Genomic DNA, 23,756 nt, shown 5'->3' with positions numbered 1-23,756 from the left:
TCAAAGCTGCCAAGTCACAGACATTCCTCTGCTTCCTCCAGCTGGAGGATTATTGCACCAGTAAGAACAGGGCTGGGGGCTGTGTGCAGGTCAGTGTTACCAAATGAAGCCTTTGATCCCTTTGCCTGTGTGGGTCATGCTCACCTGGCCAAGGCCATCCCACATCCCCTCAAAGGCTGTGTGAGGTCTGATGGGAGATGTCCCACAGCCAAAGCTGAATGTTCTGTGCCTGGTGTTGGGGATGCTTCTAGCTCCTGCAGCTCCTCCCAACATGCCAGGCTGATTTCTCTTGCTTCTCAGCATTTTCACCTCTATCACTCAGAGACAGGAACCATGTTGCCTGTCCCTCATGGCAGCACACATGGAGGTGACACATGCCCAAAACACTGCTCTCCCCAGATGCAGCATAGCCATGGAAATCCCAGCTTTTCTTCCTGTTCCCCACGTGGCTACCTCCTTACCTCCACTCCACCCCAGTCTGATTTTCCTCTTCATTTACCACCACAACAGAAAAACTGTTAAATCATCTGCTTATCTCCCTGTCAGACCTTAAAACAGTGAGACTATTGCAGTTAAAGAGACCATGGCTGAACTGCAGAGATGTTTATGTTGGGTACAAGTAATGAGACTTTTTTAGGGATTCTTGGTATTATTTTTTTCACTGTGTTGCATCTTTCCTCACAGCCCAAAGCATTTCTGTGAGAGGATTTGTTGATAAAATTCAGGTGTAAATTAGATGTAAATATTTTGCAAAGTGTAGTAAATTGTGTAGTTAACATGCTGGCAAAGAGCTGAGAGCAGGAGGGTGTTCTGCTGTCTAAAGAACTCCCACTCGGCTGTGGGAGTTTTACCTATGAGGGTTGGTCAGTAAGGTCCAACCCCCAGGTCCCTGTAAGCACCAGCACAGAGGTACCAGCTCCTCCATAGAGTCCCCTTTGGTGCCCCAGTAACACCTACTTCTCACTTTTACCATTGGTCCCAAGTCACACTGCAGCCTCTGAATAAATCAGCTCATGGAGAAAAAGAGTTTCCACTGGTTTAGGTTGGAAGTAGGTAGCTGCTCATGGGGAAAATTAGCAACTAGCTCTGCTGCTTAAAGGGAATTGGACTATCCAAGTCATCTCTGACACAAGGGGAGGGCAAAGAGTTCAATGGCATGGAGGGGTCACAGGAGAAACAAACTGCTGTCACTACTGCTTCCCAAAAGGTGTCAGTGATATTTGGCACAGAGACATGTGTGTGATTCTGAAACAGCTTGTGTGCCAACCTATGGGGAATCCCAATTCATTAGTGTCAAGACACTTGACTTTAAATGCTTCAGTATTGAAAACCTAATTACTGCACCAGAAATCTGTTACATGTAGAAACATCCATTAAGAGTCAGGAACAACCCAAGTTACAAAAGGGCTTCAAGTGGTTAAAGAAATCAAGCCTGGAGAGCTGGAAACCCAACATTGATCCTCACTTCCAGTGAGTTCACTCCTAGAGATAAATAAACTTGGAAACTGTCAGATGGAGGCAGCTGCAACACAGCTCTGATGTGCAAGCCTTGTCCTGCTTGAGCAAACAGCAATAATGTCACTCTGGAAAGAAAAAGGTCTGTGTAGGTATATGTTGTGGTTTAACCCCAAGGCAGCAACTAAGCACCACACAGCCCCTCGTTGCCTCCTCTCCCTCCCACTGGAGGAGGAGGGAAATTGGGTGAAAAAAGGGAAAACTGATGGGTTGAGATTAGGACAGTTCCAAACTAAAATGAAAATCAAATATAATAAATATGCAATAGTTTTGATGGAAAGGAATATACCAAAAAAAGAGAGATAAATAGACCTAAGAAAGACAACCTAAATGATGCCCAATGCAGGCACTCACCACCCACTGCCCTGGCACCTCTTCAGTCACTAATCCCCAAAGCACAGCCCGTGGTGTGCAGACAACACGTTGCAATTTAAAGTCTCAGATAACTGTAGGATGAAGACTCACAATTCTTCCTTTCCTCTTGGAGGAAATCTCCTCACTGCTGCACCTCAGCACCAGGAAGGCCACAACCCCTCCCAGACCAGGATCTCTCTTTCTCTCCATTGCACAAAGCTAGTTTGATGGAGTTTAGCTTTAAGCTCTCCCTGGTACATCCATCTCATTTCCCCCTGCCGTGCCCAAGCACCCTTTGCTGACTGACACTCCAATTCAGCTGTCACCACAGGAGTTGGGCTGCTGTGTCACTACCCCTTGGACACAGCCATCCTTACAGTGGCACTACATCCCATTTGTTTCTCCCCACCTTATGTTAAACCAGTAGGCTGAGCTGAATCATTTATCTATCCATCCTTTTTATTTATCACTACTAGCCTTTTCCTACCCTTAAGAACACTTGAAAGATGTGGCTAGAGGAATGGCATGGCCCAGTGCCGTGGGTTTGGGTCACTGTGGGGAGTGGGTACCTTTAGGGGGAGGTGGTTTTATGTTTGTGGGTTTTTGTTAGTTTAGGAACAGTGCTTCCCACTCTGACATCTAAGGCAACACATCTGCAGTCATAGTGGTAACATTTGGGGTGAAGGGATATAAACAACACCATATTAGTGCATGAGCATGTAATTTAAAGGAGGCTGTGAAACACACAGCTCCTGACATGAACTTTTAACACAATTCCACATGATAAAACATTTTTTAAATTGCCAAATTAAGCCTCTTATTCCCTTAATTCATCTATGCCAAGCATGCAACATGATTACATTGGTGTATATACATTAAAACATAACAATTGTATCATGTTTGCTTTGTTTTCCTCCATTTGTCTTTTTAATTAAATCAGCCCTTTAGGATTTTGTCCTTCAGGCAGCAAATTGAGTTTGCTTCAGAAATTAAAGGCGTTAAGATGCTTTCTGAGATATGCAGAAGCCATAACAGTGATTTCTAACCCTTCTTCTGAAAAGGTAGGTTCAGCCACACAGCAGGGGAATAAATCAGCCTCAGGCCCTTCTCAGATGCACATCTTTATCTTGTTTGCTTTGTTCTCCGTGTCATACACGCATCAGAGCTCTCCCCATAGGCGGTGGGTCGGTGTCAGTGTGTGCTGACAGTGCATGCCCACAGGAAACTCAGGGCAGACAAGGACACCTGCTCTCACACACTGCTCCATTACAGAGCAAAGTACAGCACTTCTGTCCCCCACAGAATTCATCACTGCCAGACTGGTGTAGGTTTAGTGTGAGAGAACTGACGTGCATTGTCCCACCACCAGCAACTTCTTCCCGTCCCCAGGGATGTGGAAATGACAGAATCTTAAGGGCTTGGAAGGGACCTCGAAAGCTCATCCAGTCAAACCCTTCTGCCAGAGCAGGGCCACTTAGAGTAGGTCACACTTGCTTCTTTCACTACTACCCAAAGCCACTGAGAACAAGTCAAGCTTGGAGCATCCACCCCTGTCCTCACTCAACACCCCATGTCAAAACACATCGCCCCAACCCCAGGGTTCTGTGGGATGGGATGCTGCAAAGTCAAGTAACACAAGCAAGGCTTCAAAGTACATATCACAGTTCACAGCCTCATAAATGGTGCTTTTTAAAGTCAGTTGGTGGAGGAGATAGTGGAGCAGGTGTGGAAGACAGCGGGTGGGTTAAATAGCCAACGGAGCTGAAACTGCCCAACCCATTTCCTGAGCACTACCACACTCCCTTCCTTCCTCCACCTCCAGCACTGTCTGCCATTTACACCCATCACTGACATTTTGCTTTCTTTAGATCTTTCATTCTCACACCTCTTCATCTTTCAGCCCTTATTTTGAAATTTGAAACATGTCCTTTTTTACCACAAGGGGAAAGTCCCAAATCCAGATGGGTGGCAACCTGACTGGAATGGGAAATGCTTGGAAGAAAACCAGTCTAACTAAGAGGTCACCTCTGCCAGGCCCCATAGGAAGAGTTACACACACTGCACCTCCCAAAGCTCTCCTGATTTCTGAGACTAGTAGCAAAGGCTGAGCTGGCTCCCCTGGGATTTGAGAGCCATCCTTTTAACCACTGAGCCATTCTTACTTCTCTGGCAAGATCCAGATTCTTAGGTCACGGGATTAGTTTCCAGCTTGTTCGAGTGCTCTTTCCAAAGCAAAAGGCAACAAGATGAACAGGGTTATAAACTTGGATTGTTTAACCTACATATTCCAGGCATTAAACCTGTGGAGACTGCTTATATCACAGTAATTACTTTCATACAGGTTGTTAAAGCCAGATTCATTAGCTTAGGTTACAGTGACCTATACAACATGCTTAAAATCCATTTATCCTATTAAAGAGATTTAAAACTCACCTCCTTTCACGAAGTGTTGCTGATCCTTGATTTATGATTTGGTCATGCTTTAAAAATAAAAGCAATTACCTTCTTAGGGTGCTGAAAGCCCACTGCCTCAAGGTTGCCACAATGCATCTATAATTGAGCAGCAACAGCTCTAACATTCAGCTTGGATGGCAAAAGCATTGCTAGTGAAATACTGCCTACCATGGTGTCTGCACACCAGGGAGCACTGCATCAGCTGACAAGTCTCAGCAGGAACCATTGCACCTCAGGCATCTCAGGATCCAATATGCTGGGTGTTTCCTGGCAGTGGCAACAATTTCCATTTCAGTATCCCAACACTTGTAAGAAATGAATCAAAACCCCACTCTCCTGTTAATTTCTTTGCAAGAGCCAAGATCTTTTGTTTGAGTGCTTTTCCTTTGAAGAGTGTATGAATTTTATTTCAAGGGAATGTTCTTAGAAACTTGACTCCACAAAGCACCAACCACTTGGCTGTTGCATCATTTTAAGATTCCAGCTGGCTTCCAAAACAGCTGTGAGAAGGTTAAGCCAGACCATATTTTGTCCCAGAAGGATCCCAGAACCAGCTTCTTCAGGAAAAATAATCAAACTTAAATATTCCTGTGCCAAATGTGCTGTAAATACTATTGGTGTACAGATGGGTGCTGACAGTTAGAAGTGGACTCTCCAGTTCAAAGGAATGAAATGTGACCCATTTTAGTTGTATCAGCATGATGCTGTGCCCAGACTAGTTTATTTATAGTGAAACCAGCATGTTTTGACACCACCAAGATGTGAAAGTTCCCTGGAAGCATCCTCTTGATACAAAAAATACAGAAGTCATAATGACTTTTCTCACACAACTGTAAACTAAAAAATCCCTTCTCATACCTGCCAGGGTGCACACTCATGGAAACAGGGAAGTGATTTCCTCTCTTCTAAACACAGTGTGCACTCAGAATGGCAAAATCTGGAGATTCTCCAGCTTTCATGTGTATCTTACTAGTAAGAAGCCATTTGAATGGTCACATAGGCAAATTGTAAATACTCTAGAAATAACTGAACTCCTGCTCATGCTCATTACATAAGAAAGAGACCAATCCTTTCCTGCCCACCCCTGGGTTTGGGCTCTCCTGGTGAAAAACAGGCTTTAAGGTTACTCAATGCATTTGATGCTATAGTGATGGCTTTGGCTTGAACAATGATATATTGTACAAATATTACCAAGGCAGACAGCATCAAATGGTCTGGTGCAGGAGGGGCTGCTCAGCCTCCCATGCAGCTCAAAACCAGCTGCAGGATTAATCCCTGTCCCCATGTGAGTCCATAACCCCCAGTGACCCAGAGCTCCCTGCTCTCCTACACCATCAGTTTTATCCAACATAAAACTCACTGTCAAAGCTCTCATTTGAACACACTTGAAGCTTCCACAGATCTTTCCTTGCCTCCAGCCACATGGACAGCCCCATTCATTGGCACTTCTTGAACAGCAGAGATGGTCCTTTGGCAGGTGGCCACCAAAACTTCCTCACCACAGCTTTGTGCCATGGCCAGTCAATGACATCACTCCAAAAGCAGCTGAGATAGTGCCTGTCCCCCAGTCTACAGTGCTAGAAGCATGCATTAGATATGGTTGGCACCAGGGGCCCCATAAAGAGAGCAAATGGATCCAGGATTAAAAAAAAAGTTATAAAACCAAATGACTTTATAACTCATCTTTTCTCTCACTAGAGCTACACATCTTAAAATCAGTGGTTCACATGTAAGAACAGATGTCAGCCAGAATAATAAACCCAGAGCAGGAGAGTGGGAGCCTCAGGACGCCAGCCAGGGATTTGCTTGGTAAAAAAGCAGCAGACAGCATTTACTTCTTGTTCCCAACCTGCTTTCCAGAGGCTGGATCAGAGGGCTGTGCAAAAAACATACTCTTTAACCATGATTTCTGCAGCATATAACCCTTTTTTGTGTGTGTATGTTTTTAATAAATACACATTTGATTACTGTGGGACATTAAGTGACATTAGAGACTATTATTCATCAGCCCTTTCCTAGGGCTACTGCCACATTCTTCAGTTTCTCAGATGCTTTTCTTCAGGCCATATGCTCTTTGTTAGAAATGTTATCTTTGAGAATAGGCCCAAACCACAGTGGTTAGTTTGGGTTAACTGTTCCACTGCTAGAACTAAGCACCCTCTCCTCCCACCCCTAAAAGAGCTTAGTATCAGATGAACCTTTTCAGTAACCAAAGGAGAACACATAGACACTAGTCCTTGTGGACATGAGCAGCTCCACATTGGCCACAGACACTCACAAGTTCTTCTCCCAGCCCCCCAGTTTGGATTATTTGCAATGTGTGCTCTTAGGACAAGAATTTCACCTCTAATGCTGCATCCCAGTAAATGACATGTGATCCAGTAATGTGTTACAATAGAATTACCTTTAAAACACAAAGATCCCTGTAGGAACAAAACAACAATTTTTGATAAAACACTTACTTGAGACTTGCTAAAACATCTTGGCTGTTAAAGAGATGCAAAAGAACTATTTAGAACAAAAGTTTCCTGGGAAATAAAAGTGATAAAAAGAGAAAAATCTTCCATGTGGATGCCTAGTTTAATATGTCTGCAACATGCAATAAAATACTCCTACTGAGAAAGTGAAGGGAGGAAAAATAATTACATTGTATAACCACAGCCAAATAAAGTAACAATTAAAGACTGTTACGAAGATTGCTACAGAAACCAGATGACTGGCTGCTAGGAGCAATTTGGGTTGTGTAACGTACCTAAGGGCAAAATTCCAGCTCACTTCAGTGATAGTAATTGGATGTTAAAACAACCACATCAGTCACAGAATCACAGAATCTTGAGGGTTGGAAGGTCCAAGCTGGGCTGACTGGCAGCGAGTTACCTCACTGTGAAGGCACACAAAAGTCAGAGGCTGCCTCCCAGCACCCTCCCAACTCTGCACTCCATTGCAGCTGACTTTTCTTGCAGCTCACAAACTGCCCATGAACCATTCTCCATGTCCTGCTGGAAAGAAGGCACTGACTGTCATCTCATCCCTTTTCCCTGGGGAAGGTCCCCCATCAACTTCTTCTTTGGTGCTCTCTTACTATGGGAATAAGTCCAGTTCGGGAAGGGAGGAGCTGCAGCACTGGTCCCCAAAAGCACAAAGGGTCAGATGAGACAGAAAGAGTCACAACAATCCAGGTACTCAGGTTTTTTTATTATTACTATGCACTTTTGCTAGCAAATAAAAAAAGGGAAATAGATAAAGGAAGAAAGGGATAGAGACATAGTCAGAGTCCCAGGTTTTCTGAGTGAAACACATTTTCGGTCACATTTCCTCAAAGGAAAACAAAAGTCTGTCATCAGGGGATTGATATAAACCCAGAACATAAGCCTTAGCAGCAAATGCAGTAATCATGACAAAATGTGCAGGACAGGAGGATTTCCACACCGGGCCACAAATTAAAATGTTGGACCACATCTACAGAGCATCTTCTGTGCAGTTACAGGAGTCTTGCAATGCTATGTAAGAGATGCAGGAAGGAGATGGAAGAAATCCTACAGATGCAAATTGAATTGTGATTTGGTTCAGTTGGCTGCAAAAGTACCTCCCATGAGCTGGATTGTGACAGAAGTTGCTTAGAAAGGAAGGGAAAAAATGCACCTACATTTGAAGCCCAGTATGTAGTGACTTTTAATATTTCATCACCAGAAAAGAAAGGCATCTTGTGCAAGTGATGCACAGCACAGATAGCCAGAGCAAGGAACACACAGGCATGAGGCTTTCTTTCAAAATACCACAACCTATCAAAGCCTGAGGGTGTGATGGACAAGGCAAACGAGGAGTGGAGTAAGAAAACTATAGGCAAGCTGCCTGATTTCGTGGCACTAGTGAGGGGTTTATGGTACAGGGTACAGGAATAACCAGCAGCAGGGAGGGAATTGATGGTCCTAGAATGAATTTAGGAAAGATGAGCTTCCAAAATCTACCAGCAGATATATACTGGACTCCAGTAAAGCCAGCTTTAAGACTGACCTTAGAGGAGTGAGCACACACTCTACCCAAAGGAGACAGGGGAAGGTATCAGGAGAAACAGGCAAAAACATGAGTTCTTTATAAACCCAGAACCAAATAAGGAGTTGTACAGAAAGTAGAAGTGAGATCAGAGTTTGCTAATGAGTAAAGAATCATGGCCATATCCAATTAGCAGCTGATATATTTACAATTACTTTTTCTAATGCTGTAGGAAGCAGATTGTTTGCTTCCTCACGAAGGTCAAGCTGTCTTTGCTCATTTTTCCCCACAAATAACTTGTCTTGCTTAGGCTAACAAAGAGAACACAGGATAAACATCACAACTATACAAAACCCGAGGGGAAAAAGGTCTGTCTCTTCTCAGGTCCAACAGCACCAGAACCAAACAAACCCCACCTAGCAAGCTGAAGCTGCAGGGAGAAAGACTTGCATTAGACATTTCCAAATCTCTCCATTGGGATATATGATGATGGGGTATATGTAACTCCTTACAATGTTTAAGAAGGTCGTTAACTCTCAAGGATTTGTTTGTTTGCTTTAAAAAACAAGTTGCCCATCTGTTTGTGCATCGGTGGAACCTTCTGAAGCAGATAGGAACTACATAACCTCATGAGATACCCTGCACAGAGGGCAGGATACAAAAGACACCAGGAAAACATTGAACTTCCTCCAAAACACACACCATCTGAGGACAGCTTTCTATTTCTGTTTATCCCCTGTTTTTCCCGAACATTACTTTTAACACAAAGATTTACCTCTGTTTGCAAGGCAGCGTAAATGCAATTTAACAAAGACAGTACAATAAACAGCAGTGTCTTAAAATAGAGAGGGTTTTTTCCCCAGTTATCAAGAGTAAGACAAACACTTCAGAGTTTAGAGAGAGAAACCTTTGGAGATTCTTGCTTTCAGCTTCCCATGTTCTCAGCGCCCTTGGGACAGATTCATCAGCTTACTAATGAAGAAGTCATAGAACCAGAGAGGGAAGTAGCAGAAGATGCAGAGGAGCACACAAGCCCCTTTGCCTGGTGTGTACAAGGCCCGTGGCCTCTTGGCCAGCAGAGCGTGCAGGACAGCAGCCAGCACAGGGGAGAGGTCGGCGTCACAGTACGTGGGAATGCGCAGCAGGTAGCTCCTCAGCCCCAGGAGGTAATCCTCACCATAGGCTTGCCTCGTGTCTGCTGGGAGCTTCTCCATCAGCTCCTTTTCATGCTTATCCCACAGGTCAGATGTGCCTTGTATACCTAGCAACATCACAGGACAGCAAGTGAGTGTAGAGCCAAAGGAAAGAAGTTCATCTATAACTACCAGTCCGCAAGGGTTCTCCCCACCACCCTGACTTCTGGTCCAAACTGGGGTAAGTGAAGGACAGCCAAAGCAGCTGGTTAGCTGTGGCTGGTTTCACACAGAAGAATGGAAAGCAGGAAGCACAGACAACACAAAGAGCATGGGGTTAATGCACCATTTGGTTACCAGCTCTACCTAAAAAAGGCTTTTTCACAGCCAAGTCAGCATTTCCACCACCACCACCCCTCCCCTCCTTTGCTGTTCTGTCCTTTTTGTGGGTGTTTTTAATAAGTATTTATTAACAGGTGTGAGTCACTGAGACAGGAAAACTGCCAAGCTAAGATGAACAGGATTCACACAGGCTGGCCAAGTGCTAAGCTCCCCTTCCACAACTGACATTGGTATTTCAGTAACTAGTTCCATGAAGCATAAGAAGTGTATTAGGCTACATTTAAATATAATTAATCAATCTTTTCACCCCATTTGTGTAGGAATGAAAGCAGTGGCTTTCCCAATGCATTTATGCCTAACTATCATGAATTAAGCATTGCAAATAAGGAAAAAAATCTTTACATAAGTATTTCAATCTCAAATACTGCTGAGCACACAGGCACTGCCAGAGCCCAGGGCCCCACAGGGCCCTTCCCCAGGAGGGGAGGCATTCAAGGGTTTTATGAAAAAGACCATTTTGCTTTTCATCAGCATAAAAATCTGTCTCCATTAAGTCATCAGGACTTGCTGAGTAGGTGGCAGAGGTGTGTGATGTTGTCCTCAGGTAGCTGCTGGGTATGTCCATAGAGCAGAGACCTGTGTAACTCCCACCCTGCTCCCAAGTGGCCATGGGGTACAGCAGGAGATGTGTCTCAAACTTGGACAGGCTCTGCAAAAAGTACTCAGAGCAGTGGGAAGAGGAGGATTTGGAACAGAAGGCAGCAGGAACACAGCAGAGGAAAGGAGTGGAAAGATCAGAGACTACATAGAGCAATATTGACAGCAAGTGAGCAGGATGACAGGTATTGCTGCAGATATTTCAACATAAGACCGAGCAGCTCAACAGAGCTCTGATATTGAGAAAAGTAGGAGGAAGAGTGAGTCCTGAAGCTGTCATGCAGGACAAGCAAGCCATAACACTCAAATCAAACACACCAATGGTCGGGCTGTTAACTTCAACAAAGCTGGAGCAAAGGGTAGGCACCAATTGCCTGAACCCTGCCCTGTCTCAAAGCAAAGCGAGCTTTGCCCAGGGGAAAGGCTCCACTCACAGAGGCAGGCTGTGTGCAGAACTGGAGAGAACATCTCTTGCAAAAACAGAAAAGCAGATTCTTCATTTCCAGAACCAACATGAAGAACAGGGAAAAAAAGTCCAAGTGCTGAGAATCCCTCTGGGATGTGTTTGAGGATGCTGAGCTACAGGGAAAGAGGCAAGGCAGAAACAACTACCAGAAATGTCAAACACCAACCTGTTCGGAAGCCTGAGGGATGAATTGCAGCAACTTTAATTCCCCATTTGGAAAGCTCTTGCCTCATTACTCCGGAAAACATGGAGAGAGCCGCTTTGGATGCTCCGTAGGCAGCGTACCTCGGCAGCGGAATGCCTCCTGCAGGAGCAATATCAACATGATAAAGCTCAATGGTGGCTCTTGCCAGCCTTTATCTTTGTGATTTAGAAGGAAGATTATAGCACAACCAAAATGATGTGGCTCTCACTGAGGTTCGAGGCAAGTCAGCAAGGGAATCATTTCTTTCTAGAGGTTAAAAAAAGTAAAAGTTGGAAGTTAGCAGATGCTTGTAGGAATCAGGCTCAGTAACACCTGAGAAGATACCTTGTATGGCAGAAAAAATACCAAATAGTAGTGCATTTAAGGGTAAAAACTACAGAAAAGAATGACTGTTGGTTTCAGAAACACAGAGAATGTTTCACTACATATAAATAGTGAAGCAATAGTTTAATGTTGCTGTTCCTGTCACTGTAACATGAATTGCAAGCTCCTACTCAGTTACAAGAAGATAAGGGATCTCAATTCTAAAGAGCCAACTGATCTTCAGTTGTTTCAATATAGTTTCAGAAAGACCAGGGACAACAGTGTAAGAGTGGGGAAACCAAAGCTGGAATCACATTCCTCTGGGCAACAGGACTCACTGAGACTCATCATAGGAGTAGATTCCCCTGCCTAGTCATACCTCATGCTTTCCAATCCCAGAAGCATTTGTTCTAATGGAAGAGATAGAAAACAGCCAATATCTTAGGTGACTTTAAAATAAACCCATATGTTTGCAGAACAAAAGCTTCCAGAAAACAATATATTTCAAATACTGAGATTTCCTCCACTTCAGGCTAATCCAAACACTTCCATTTGGGCATCTTCCCCTTCTCCAGTGCCTCCACTTTCTCCATAAGGTTGCTGTTACCCCTGTAAAAGTATCACTGAGATTTAGGGGTCACTCCAGTCAACATGAGCTGTGTTGGCACAGAGGGGAAGAGGGAACACAACAGGCAACCCTTCTCCTTGAGGCATGTCACTCCTGTCTGCATGGGCAGTTGGGTACATTCTCTGCCACAGCTTCTATTTGAAACATTACACATTTATCTCTTGATATCTTGAATATATCTTGATATACTTGAATCTTTTAAAAGAAAATGCTTTGATATAGGGGAGTTTTCAAGTCACTGGTGCTATCTGTTGGGTTTTGTACTGCAAGGACCAAGGTGTCACAGGAGTATCCTGCAGACAGTCATTCCTTTGAAGAAGTCAGGCCAATTATGTGTTAATTATTCTTCTGTATGCATCTGAATAAGTTTGAGTTTCAATTGGTTTGAACCAATTGAATTACATACTTTTTCCCTCTGAGGTCAGGCTAACCCTGAGTTCAGTTAAATTAGCTCTACACTGACAGAAATAGATTCGGCACAATGAGACCTCACTAACTTTTCTGCTAATGTTTTACCAAAGGACCCACCGACCCTGCATTGAGAGGAAGCTATTCAGCCAAACCAGCCCTGTGTGCAAGAACATCTGTGCAAACAGCTATAGTTTAAGCAAGGTCATTACCAACTCCTGTAAGGGCAAATTACTCAGCCCAGGGAAGCAATCCATTTATCCCTGCAAGGCAGCTCCGGGAGTCATGACAAGAATTAAGACATCTGCCCCAAAACACAACCTTCACTTGGCTGCTCAGAGAAAATAGAGGTCTGTCCTCTGTCTCTGTGCTTGCAAGGGCTTGTGGGCAGAGCAGCACCAGAAGCGTCTTTCAGTAATTCAGTCCTGATTTCTTGAAGTGTCAGCAACAAGCTATAAACACAGGTACACAGATACAAAGCATACTTGGGATTATCAAGAGGAAACAGAAGACTGTGTCAGAGCTAGGCTGAGGCCACATCCTCAACATAAGCTGAGGTAACACCTTCACAAGCCACCCAGGCAATACAACAGGATTTGAGGGCATATCAATTACACAGAAATAAGAGTCCAAGAAGAGAAGGCAAAGGAAAAACGTGGGAAGCAGATGATATGGTAAATCCTTAGGAGGTCTTAAACCAAATTACTTTCCAGCATCATAACATCCTGCTTCTGGCAGGTATCTTTTTCAAAGAAGCACCCTTGCTCCTCAGCTGCTGGCTACTTCAGTTCCTACATCTCAGCATTTCAGCTGCCTCCTACACTAGAAGGTCATCTTATAATGGCACATATATACAGTAAGCACAGAATCCAATTTATGGGGCAAAACTAGAGAGCACATTATATACTGTTAGCAATGTTTAAGTTATTTTATTCAGGAAAAAAATATCACCTTTGGATTAGTGGCTGGTTTCAGGGAACAGTCTCCAAAACAAAAGAAAAACCTGCACTCATTACCCTAGATGCTAATTCCCTAGGTGTGCTGACAAGCAAGACTGACCAGCACCTTCCTCAGTGTTTTTGCCAAAGAAGTCAGTAGTTTTTTTTCAGACATGCATGTGATGCTTTAGTTCAGCTCACCTGCCATGCTGGACATGTTAACCAGCCTCCCCTGAGACTTCCGAAGTAATGGTAGGAAAGTCTTGGACACAGTTACAGCCCCAAAGAAGTTGACCTCCATGCACTGCCTGTACATGCTGAGGGGAAGCAGCTCACCATCAGCTGGGAAGCCCAGGATGCCTGCGTTGTTCACGACTCCCCAGAGTCCTGTGGAAGAGAAGAAAGCACAGGGCTGCTACACAGCAGGAAATAACTCCATCAAGTTTAACTGATGAGCTGTGTGATGCCTCCAGATGAGGGCAGAGATGATCTGCAGCTAAATATACACAGTACTCACTCCGTGAACAGTCATCACCATTTTTTGTATGTCCCAGCAATCAGAAGTCAATCTGTTCACAGACTGAGGAGTGGAAATGACCTACACACACGATTCATGATGCAGTTGACAAGGAAGAGACACATCTTGTAAGCAGGTACAACTGAATCCCCCATTAGAACAGCAAAAGCATCATACCTGTATTTTTCACCTTCTCTGAGACTTTCACATAGGCCTCCTTGACTTGGGTGGCACTGGTTATATCCAGCTGCAGCAGGGAGAGTCTCTGAGAACAGGTCTGTTTGAGTTCCTCAGCTCCAGGCCCATTCACATTCAAAACCCCAGCGAACACAACAAAACCTAACTTGTCCAGGTATTTAGCCAACGCATGTCCAATCCCAGTGTCGCTTCCTGAAAGCAAAGAGACACTTGACAAGTAAGTCTATCGTAAACCATCATCTAAAACACACAAATAAAGGAAATACATGCAAATAGAACCAACAAGATGATGAACAAGACAATAAAGTCACTGAAATGCATATGATAGTAGGAAGAAAGGCGCAGATCTGAAGGTTTGAGGAGCTGGATCTTTGCATGTTCCACAAAGATTGAAAGACTATGCCCTCTTGGCTCAGAGCTGGTGGCATGAACTCATGTTGTCCCACTGAGACACCCTAAAGTTTACAGAAATAAAACCCCAGATTGGTTTTATACAAATATTTGGACTGAAACCTCATGACAAATATCTGAGGGAGACAAAAAAATCCCACATAAACACTATAATTTGAAATGTCATGTGGACAAAGCACTTACAGGGCATTGGGATTAAAATATTTTGGGGGTTCTGTTTCTTAACTCAAAGAAACTGCAGTATTTCATGTAAACATCTACCTCTATATCCTTCTGAAAAATACATTTTGCTCACAGGCTGCCATCAAGCCCAAACTAAGTAACTGTTTCTCTACCTGCAAAGGAGTTCAATGCTTTCAAACACTAAGACTGCTTCAGAATGGCATTTTTAGGCTAAGTCAAATAACACCAGCTATTTAATTCATGCAAATTTCCATCAGTACTTCTCTTATTCTCTCTGTCCTCCTAGAAACTTAGTCTCAAACTTTGTACATCTAGAACAACAAGCTACCAAGTGTAGGAAGTATCACTAAAGCAAAGGCACAGTGACCTCTTCCATCAGAACTGGGCATTTCCTCCCACCAAGTAAAAGCGATGAATATTTAACAAGGAATTCCATTGATTCACAAGTCTTCCCCTTTGACACATTATTTTGCTGCCAGTACCTTAAGATACTTTTAAGAGTCATCTCCCCCAGTGTCTAATTCCAGTTTCCATTCTTCCCATTTACAGAGCAACAACTTCACAAGGGAGGAAACTTCTCATCCATCTGCCCAAGACTCCCAACGAAAAAACACAGGGCCCCGCTAAAGCCAGGAAAGGAGTTTGTAGGGACTGAGATCCATGGAGCAACCCCAGGGCTTGGCTGTCTCCTGCAATAGCCATTTATTATCTAAGTGGTCAGCTTCCAAACCTCCCTGTGTGTCTGGAACCCTGAATGTGGGACAAAGTGAAAAGCTGGCAGGAATCTATTTCCTCATTGGTGAAAGAGCTGTGACACACCTGACTTAACTCTTCCCAAAACTTATAAGGGTTGATTTCAGTAAACCAAGGCAGATACTATCAGGTGTGCTCCTGCACTCAAAATCCACAGTCAATAGTATCTGACTGCCAAACAGACTCAATCACACCAGATCTTAATTTCTGGGTTTTGTCTTTCAACTGGGGCTTTAGTCCTGAAAGGTAAAAACAAAGTTAACTCCAGGTGACTTGAAAGAGACAGGTACTAAATGCCTGGATCAATGTGAGGTGTTGAAAAGATTACTCGTGTTCTACTTAATTCTCTGCTAAAAAGCCAGTGTTTTTTTCTGCAGTCTGTTGAAGATGCACCAGAGCATCATATATATCAAGTTCATTTCTCACTGCCATGACCTGAAAGAGAACAAACCTGCATTCCTGGAATTCCCCAAAGAGGGCTGCAAATATGCCAAAGACAAGACTGATTTCTGGGTTTGGGGGTGGGGTGTCTTTTTCTCTCCATGAAAAATCTTATTTGAGGATCAAATCCTTCCCAACAAGTGCATAGCTACATTCAGCATATTACCGAAGTTTTACTACACAGCTTCTACTTGGGAAGAGGCAGAGTGCTCACCAACTAGGGATGAGTGCAGCAGCCCCAAGAATGAAAAATAAAGCAGTTTTATCTGTGCCTGCTACTTGTTTCTCCACATCTTTTATCAAGACTAGTCTGATTTGAGTTTCAGACCCGTTACTGAAGTCCAGAGAAACTTTACCCTTCAACTCGTACAATTCAAGCAATAGTTAGGTCTTCATAGGAAAGAAATAGGTAATTCCCCTCCCTTGCTTCTATGTCAGAAAACACCCCAATTTGAATGATTAGAAGATTTATTACAAGAAAGGCAGTCACTACTGACCATTACTGAATCCCTACTGAGGATTTGTCATCAATTCACATCAAGCATCAGAAATACCTTTCAAGGCCAATACACATCAAGAATGAAAAGACCAAGTTCACTGGAGAAATTCATCCCACAAGCACACAGAATAACCAAGGCAGGAATTTAACAATTCCTACCACTTCTGATGTCTGTGGTGATTTAATTTCTAGGGAAGCTCTCTGTCAGGTCTACCAAGCTACACTGAAGTCCTTGCATGCCCAGGAGCTTCTCCTTAAGGACAGCGAGGCACCCACTGCAGCAAAAGGATGGGTAGAAACATTTCACCCATGACTTTACTGCTCACATGCCTGGTTACTTAAAAATGTCAAATCATTTTGACAACTGGGCACAATTTTTCCTTGTTGTGATACTCCAGTGAACTGGCACCTCAATAAATAATACACAGCAGCACCCATACAAGGGACACCCAAAGAGAAGCTGAACAATATTTGATAACACCCAGGGAGAGAAGCCAAAGGCAACTGTCTCACAAGCAAGATGTGGCAGCTGCCCAGAGCACAGCAGCATTCTTCAGTCCTGGAGGGATGAAAGGGGAGGGGGAAGAAGGAAAAGAAAAATTAGAATCACTATTACCCATGAAGTTCCTGCCTCAGGTCCTGACCAAATTGGAGAAAAGGACACTGAAAAGTGATTTAAAGGCACCTTGCACCTGCATGTGCAGGCAGACACACATCCTGCAGTTGATATGGGGAAGAGTACCACAATCAGAGCAACTGAAGCAAGAATACATTGAGTAAAACTTCAGTTTCAGCTGGAAGGTGTGATTGATTGGATACCAGTCTGGATTCAATAAAGACCGAGAAGAACCTCCTCATCTGCATTAACTGTCAGAGGTGTCCAAAGCTGTATCTCTTCAGGACAGTTGAAGCACAGGTATAAAAAAAGCATATTCCCTTCCTGACTCACCTAGATACTCTTCACTCCCCTATTGCTCTAACTCATATTCTCCAGAGCAGGTAAGCTCTGAGAGTGCTTTTTTTTTTCCTTGATGAACTGCAGTCTTAGAAAAAGCAAGGAGATGCCCAAGTGCAAGCACAACCCTTGTGTCTGCAGGGGTGGGAAAGAAGTGTTCCCTGTTCCCTCCTGCCTGATATCCACCTTCAATCCACACACCTGCAGGGAGAAACCCAGCTGGGAGAGAAATACCGAGGGGAAAACTTGCTGTTCATCCTGTGCTCTCAACTTTTGTATTTAACCCCCATGTCAAGGCTTGCTAGGCAAATCTAAATCATTCCCAGGTGTTCCTATAAACCAAAATGAGATTCTGCAAGAAATACCTACATAAACCAAAGCAACTCAGTTCAGATTTCCAGAGGGGAAAAGTAGAAAATAAACCCAGAAAAAAACAAGTTAAGAGTACAAGAAGCAGTTGGCAGGAACTCTGCTGTAAGGGTTTGATTAACTCAAACACCACTCAAAGTTTTAGAAGAAAGAGGAGAAAAGCCATAAACCTACAATGCCATCCCTGCAAACTAAAAATGGGTGTTGAGGTGATCAGAGTGCTAGAGAGATAATTCATTAGCTCTAAACTTTCACTGTTAGTGAAAGAAATTGCTCCTGAATCATTTCATACATTATTTCAAAGAAACAGCACCAAAGCAGTGTCTTGAAATCCCTGCATGCTATACACTGTGTGAATGCACACCCCAAAACACAACTTTGCATCCAAAACCAATACAAGGAATTCAAGTAAGCAAAAGTAATGTATGATTTCAGTGTTCTGAGAGCTTCCAGAAATTAATGTCCATTTAAAAACCCCTTAGACCACTGTAAGTATTTTTATGCTTTTTGCACCAGTTCATTTCACAAGCATGTCTAAAAAGCTACTTGTAAAGATTAAATGAGACACTAAAAACTAATAGCATCTATTAAGATGCTTTTCTACTTGATTTCAGAATACTTATTTACCTGGAAAAAACCCAAACAAACCAAAAACATCTCTGGCAAAGCAAATAAAATGAGAAAAATAAAAGGAAACCTTAGGAGCATGCACTTCACAGATACCTAACCTGAGGACACAAAGTTTTCAAGCCCACTTGTAAGAAAAGCCAGTTTTTGCTTCCTGGAACATGTCTGCAGCACCTTACCTGTGATGAGCACAGCTTTGTCACCCACGGGCAGCAGCACCCGGCCCCCCAGGTACAGGGAGGAGAGCAGGTATGTGGCACAGAACACCCCCAGCCCCCCACCAGCGCCCAGCGGGGCCACGCACAGCAGCCCCAGGGAGGCGGGCAGGAGGCTCCAGACCAGCACGTTTGCTTTCTCCATCAGGTTCCTCTTGGCTGTGCAGAGTAGGGTCACCCCAAAAAGCACAGTGACACCCGCACAGAGCCATCCCAGGGGGCTGCCTGCCACAGCATCCATCATCAGGGTGAGCAGCAGGCACACACACACACCCCCCCACCACCGGCTGGGTAAATGCAGGTAGTGCTCCATGCAGCATGTGTTATATAGGAGCAGGGGGTGGGGCAGAGAAAGGGGACTCTCTTTAAAGGTTTGACATAATCTCATTTACTCTTGGCATCAGCAAGAAGCAGGAGCCTTCCTTTTCTTACCTTTTATTCCTTCTGCCTGACAGCTCCACCTTCTGAACAATATGCTGGCTGGATAATGATTGACAGCACTGGGAATGGACATGATGTAGCAAGGGCTGGCTTCCGGAAAAAATCACTGCTATATGTTTTTAAAGTATATTTTCCTAGACAGTGAAAAAAAGGAACAGTTTCCTTTATGGGAAACATTTGGAACTGCCTGCCTGAAAACTTGAAGTGCAGTTTTAGTGGAACTGATTTTTGATGGGCAATGACAAAAATGAGTCAAGACAGGATTGTTTACTCTCTGTAGTGCAAACAGTGTGGTTAGTGTCAGGCTTCACCTGTGTGTTACCCTTCACTGCCAACAAAATGCCCTTCTCTGCTTTAGTGCACACCTTTATCTAGTTACCTACTCCACATTCAGCAAATACCTACACTTAATTGACATTCAAAGGTCTGGAAAACTGGGAAGGGGTGATTGCTGGGTTTGTCATTAAGGTGAACTTTGTTAGGTGAACACATGTAACTCACTTGAGAATGAGTCTTCAGCCAACCTCCAGTGACAATGTTCACCTTAGTTTTGACACAAATCATTGGTTCAATAGCCACAGAAAACAAGGGGGAAAATGTAATCAAGTGAATATATTTGAGAGATTTAACACCTACTGTGGTGGACTCTAAGAGTTATATAAACAATCAGAATGTTTTAAAATCCTTTCAGCTAAAAGGATTGAAATACAACTTGGGCTTAGCTAACCCTGTTTAAAAACCCCTGCCAGATGTTTTGAGAGATGAGTTTAAATTATCACCCAGCCAAGTACCATGATGTAACTGGTTTTCTGAAAGAAAGTGTAGTGCTGACCTAATTTCTTTTAGACAGATACTGAAGGCTGAAGTGCAGAGAGCAAACCTAAAACGAGGCACAAGCACATTTCCATTCCACCATTCCTTTGAGTTTTATGAGATGACAGATCTGTTGAATGTAAGTTTTTACAGCCCATGAAAATGTTTACATACCTTTATAGGTAGTTTATATTAAGGAGAAGTCACTTTCTTAAAGGAACATCACCCCTGAGGTGTGCTTGTCATTCAGTACTATTGTGACTCTCATCCATCCATCCTCCTACTAGTGCACAAGTGTAAACTATTTTCATATCTCTATGCCATTTGCTGTTTCTGCTTTTGGGAGCACACTGGTCTTGAGGTCAATTATACTTGTCCTTAAAGACTTCCTAGGAGAATTTTGCTTTGTGTCACTAATTTGTCTTCATCATGTGATTGAGATGATCACAAACGGGCCAGCATTTAAAGCCTCCACTCTCACACTTCAGGATACAGCGAGCTGGAGTTTTTGCACAGTGAGGTGAGGGACAGAAGTGATCTCCTCCAGCCTGACACCTGCCCTGGCTCCTCTCAGCCCATGGGGAGGGGACAGAGGTGGGCAAGGGGCCAAGCTATGGTGGCCACCATGGTCCCTGCAGAGCAATCTGCATTTGAGTCTTTCCCTCTGCTCCATGCTCCCCAGCCACATCTCCCAGTGAAATGAAGATGTGCACACTCCCTCACAGACCAGATACAAGGATGAGAGATGCATGGATTGCTGGGAATGCCACATGCAGGCACTGTACACAGACCTGCTGTTGTGCACTGACCCAACACCCATCTGCATCCACAGCACTGCAGAGGACTATGGGAACAGCTGGTGTCTGAATTAATGTTAAAATCTACATTTTTAACACAAAATGGCACCACTGGAGGTTCTTTTTAATGAGAAGGTGACCACGTGTTCACCTTGGTGTGTGAACAAGATTATATGTAAGTGCATAGATGCCACACACCATGAGACAGGTTGCTATCAGAAAGGAGGCTATGATCTAAAACCAGCTGAGAAATGCTAACTTGGAGCATCCACCTCACCAACCCTCTGCACTTTCTCTGACATAAGCAGGGATAGATTGCTACTTGAGGATTTTTCAGCACAGTTCTGAAACAAATTTTATCATTTCATGCCCACCATCCATCTCAAGAAAGCATCTACTTTCCTCACTACCACTTTGGTACATGTCCAGTTCCCACAGCTGTACATCAACACAAGGCTGCAACTGACTTTGCATGATTTCCTGTTTCGCTCTGCCATGCCCACTCATGCTGTGAATACACACCTTTATGTCACCTCCTCCTTGATAGTTTTTTTAAAGATGTGGCTCCTCCAATCTATCAGGATGTTGCACCAACATGACATCTGCGATACAAGGAGGATGGATTTGAGCTAATTGATTTTGAGCTTAACTTGCCCTACCTCTGCCAGGACATTTGTCTTTCTTCACAGATTTCTAGTGCCATCACACTATAACTCAGTGCCCTGTCTTTTTATGCCCTGGCAATCTGCATATTCTACACTGAAGCTTGAACACTGCTTCCATAGTTAGCCCAATGCCAACCAGCAGCAGAGAAACGATTCAGACCAGCCTCCCAGATGAACCATTCTGTTGTGCAATTACTTACCCTCACTGATCACTTTCATCTCTGTGCGTATTTCTGATGTTTCTAACTGGGACTTTGCAGATCTCAAGCGTGCCCCACCATATAGCTCTCTTCATGCTAAGTGATAACTTCCAGAGGTCAATTAAAGCAATGGCAAAGGAAGATGCCTTTCATGGAGAACAGTCCTTCCATTGTTATCTGTAACATGAACAATCAGTCCCTACAGAATCTCTTGAGTCCAAATTCAGCTGTATTTTCCCTGAAGTCTACAGTTGCAGCACCTTTCACACTGTGTAGTATCACTGCAGAAGACCTTCCCCAGGACAAAGCAAGGACACCTCTCCGATGTGTGGGATCTTTATCATCGACGTCCACTCATTGACTCCACATTCTCACTCTTTAGGCATGATCACTTCTTCCCAGATACTAATTTACTTCCTTCCCATTTCTTTAAGCTTCTCTCCTGTCATCCTTTGCTAGCTCTGTTTTTCATCAAGATGGCTGCAGCCTGTGCTTTTGATTTCTGTTCTTAACACAAAAAAGGTCAAAACGTTCCCCCATTCCTTTGAAATGTGGTGAAGCTGAGCCTGTTCAAAACTGCTCTGAAATGCACCTCCAAGCTCTTTTTCTGTTCTACCTTGGTAATGAGCACTCTTCTGTCTTTGCTTTCTCATGGCACTGTTTCTGGTTCAGAAGTTTTCCTACTGTTTATTTTTCTAAAGCCTTTCCAGCATAGTAGAAGCTTCCAGTTCAACTACAAGGCTTTCGGGATGGCTCTGTTACATCTCCCTGCGTGATTTTTCACTTCTTTGGCCACACTTCTCATGTGCTTTCTTTGTACTTTCCAGTAATTTACTTGTCAACATTTTTCTTTTTGACACCTTCCCTTCTTCCAGAAGTACCGTGTGCCACATCCAACAGTTGCTGTCTGTTGTTAGTCTTCTGTCCCAGCTGCAATATGAATTACATTGTCTAGAAGCATGAGCCATTTTTTCCTGCATGCCCAATCTCAGCTTCCTCTGCCTTTGCCAGTCACATGTCTGTTTTTCAGTTCAGGCTAGAATTTCTCACAGAACTCTCCAGTTTTCCACTTTGATCCATTTTTTTTCTGGGTCAGGCTGCTTCAGCTGTGCCATGCAATGACTGTTGCTCCTCAGAACCTGTGCTCCTGTGCTTCGTGTGCTTTTGTGGTTTGGGTAGGGGATCTGCATTTCAAGCTTTGCAGGGAGGTCCTTGGCTACAAGGCTTTTCTTGGAAAATAATTTCAGCAGAAAATAGGTTGGAATCTGTCTCACCAAATGAGTCATTAACCACGACAGAAAACTGATTCTCATGAGTAAATACATATATGAGCAGAAAAAAATATGACATTTACTTTGATTGATTGCAGCTTCTGAGAGCACATAAACACCTTGATACATCTGGATTTTGGTGGACTTAATGGCTACACAAGCACTTCTCAGTCTCTAAGTCCTGGATGGAGTTGCTATTGAACTTGCACACAAAAAACTCATTTGGGCAAACAGACTTTGCTCTTACAAATACTACTGAACTCCTATACAAAGGTTGAGATAATCTCAGCCAGTTATCTATTCAGGCACTCGACTTGAAGCACATGAGTTGTCCCAGTAAAGACAACAAAACTATTAAGTCAGCCTACAGCCAGGAATGTAGCCAGGTACCTCTGTGAACTAAGATCTCCAAACTCACAGGCATGTACTGAATAAAGGCAAAAAGATAAAGATCATGTGCAATTGAAAATAAAGCTGTGTAACCTCTCCTTTGTCTTCAGACTATTTCTTTGATAGACCCTTAGGGAAAATAAGTCCTGTCAAATAAAGTAGATACCCATTAAAGAAAAGTAAGAAATATCTTTTGCTTCTAAGTTACCAGAGATTTGGTTTTCAGAAATATAGTAATTGCAAAGACATTAAATTCAGAGCTAGACAGTAATTCCTGAAGATCACTTGGCAGTGAAGAAACAGCTGTAGCTCACCATTTCTCCATATTCAATTCTAACAAAAGCTAATAATGATAACAACAATAACTACTTCCTCAGCTCAATCTCCCATTACTTTCTCAAGTGTTACAACCTCAGAGTGAGAGACTTCTGTACTGATGGCCAAACTGGCAGGTACCCATGCAACACACACCACAGCATTATACAAGCTTCAAAAGAAATAATTGCAGCCTGCATTTGCTATGTGAATTCACTGCCTGCGGCAGCTCTATCTTTACTTTGAAGCAGTAGGTCTTGTAATAACATGCCATATGAAACGAGGACACGGGCTGTAAGT

The 23,756-nt window shown here is 43.5% G+C and overlaps 1 protein-coding gene across 1 annotated transcript; it reads right to left on the bottom strand.

Moving 5' to 3' along the window:
• Window positions 1-9,257: 9,257 nt before the first annotated feature.
• HSD17B2 (hydroxysteroid 17-beta dehydrogenase 2) lies at window positions 9,258-18,805 on the bottom strand. Its single transcript, XM_010203807.2, has 5 exons — window positions 18,529-18,805; window positions 14,091-14,303; window positions 13,598-13,783; window positions 11,081-11,218; window positions 9,258-9,577 (listed from the first exon to the last, which is right to left on the bottom strand). Exons 1-5 carry the CDS (start codon window positions 18,803-18,805, stop codon window positions 9,258-9,260), a joined length of 1,134 nt encoding a protein of 377 aa, XP_010202109.2.
• Window positions 18,806-23,756: the final 4,951 nt, after the last annotated feature.

The sequence above is a fragment of the Colius striatus genome, chromosome 14, assembly GCF_028858725.1.
Source record: "Colius striatus isolate bColStr4 chromosome 14, bColStr4.1.hap1, whole genome shotgun sequence".
In the NCBI taxonomy this organism is placed as follows: domain Eukaryota; kingdom Metazoa; phylum Chordata; class Aves; order Coliiformes; family Coliidae; genus Colius; species Colius striatus.
Note: the sequence above shows the minus strand (reverse complement) of the source record. Positions and strands in the feature narration are given on the sequence as shown.

What these genes read in the sequence shown, in the direction of transcription:
- HSD17B2 (XM_010203807.2), bottom strand. Translation starts at nt 18,805, where the DNA reads ATGGATGCTGTGGCAGGCAGCCCCCTGGGATGGCTCTGTGCGGGTGTC. An exon ending in AGAGAAGGTGAAAAATACAG is followed by an intron (nt 13,784 to 14,090) that starts GTATGATGCTTT and finishes TCTCTTCCACAG; the next exon opens with GACTCTGGGGAGTCGTGAAC. An exon ending in TAACATGTCCAGCATGGCAG is followed by an intron (nt 11,219 to 13,597) that starts GTGAGCTGAACT and finishes TTGCTCCTGCAG; the next exon opens with GAGGCATTCCGCTGCCGAGG.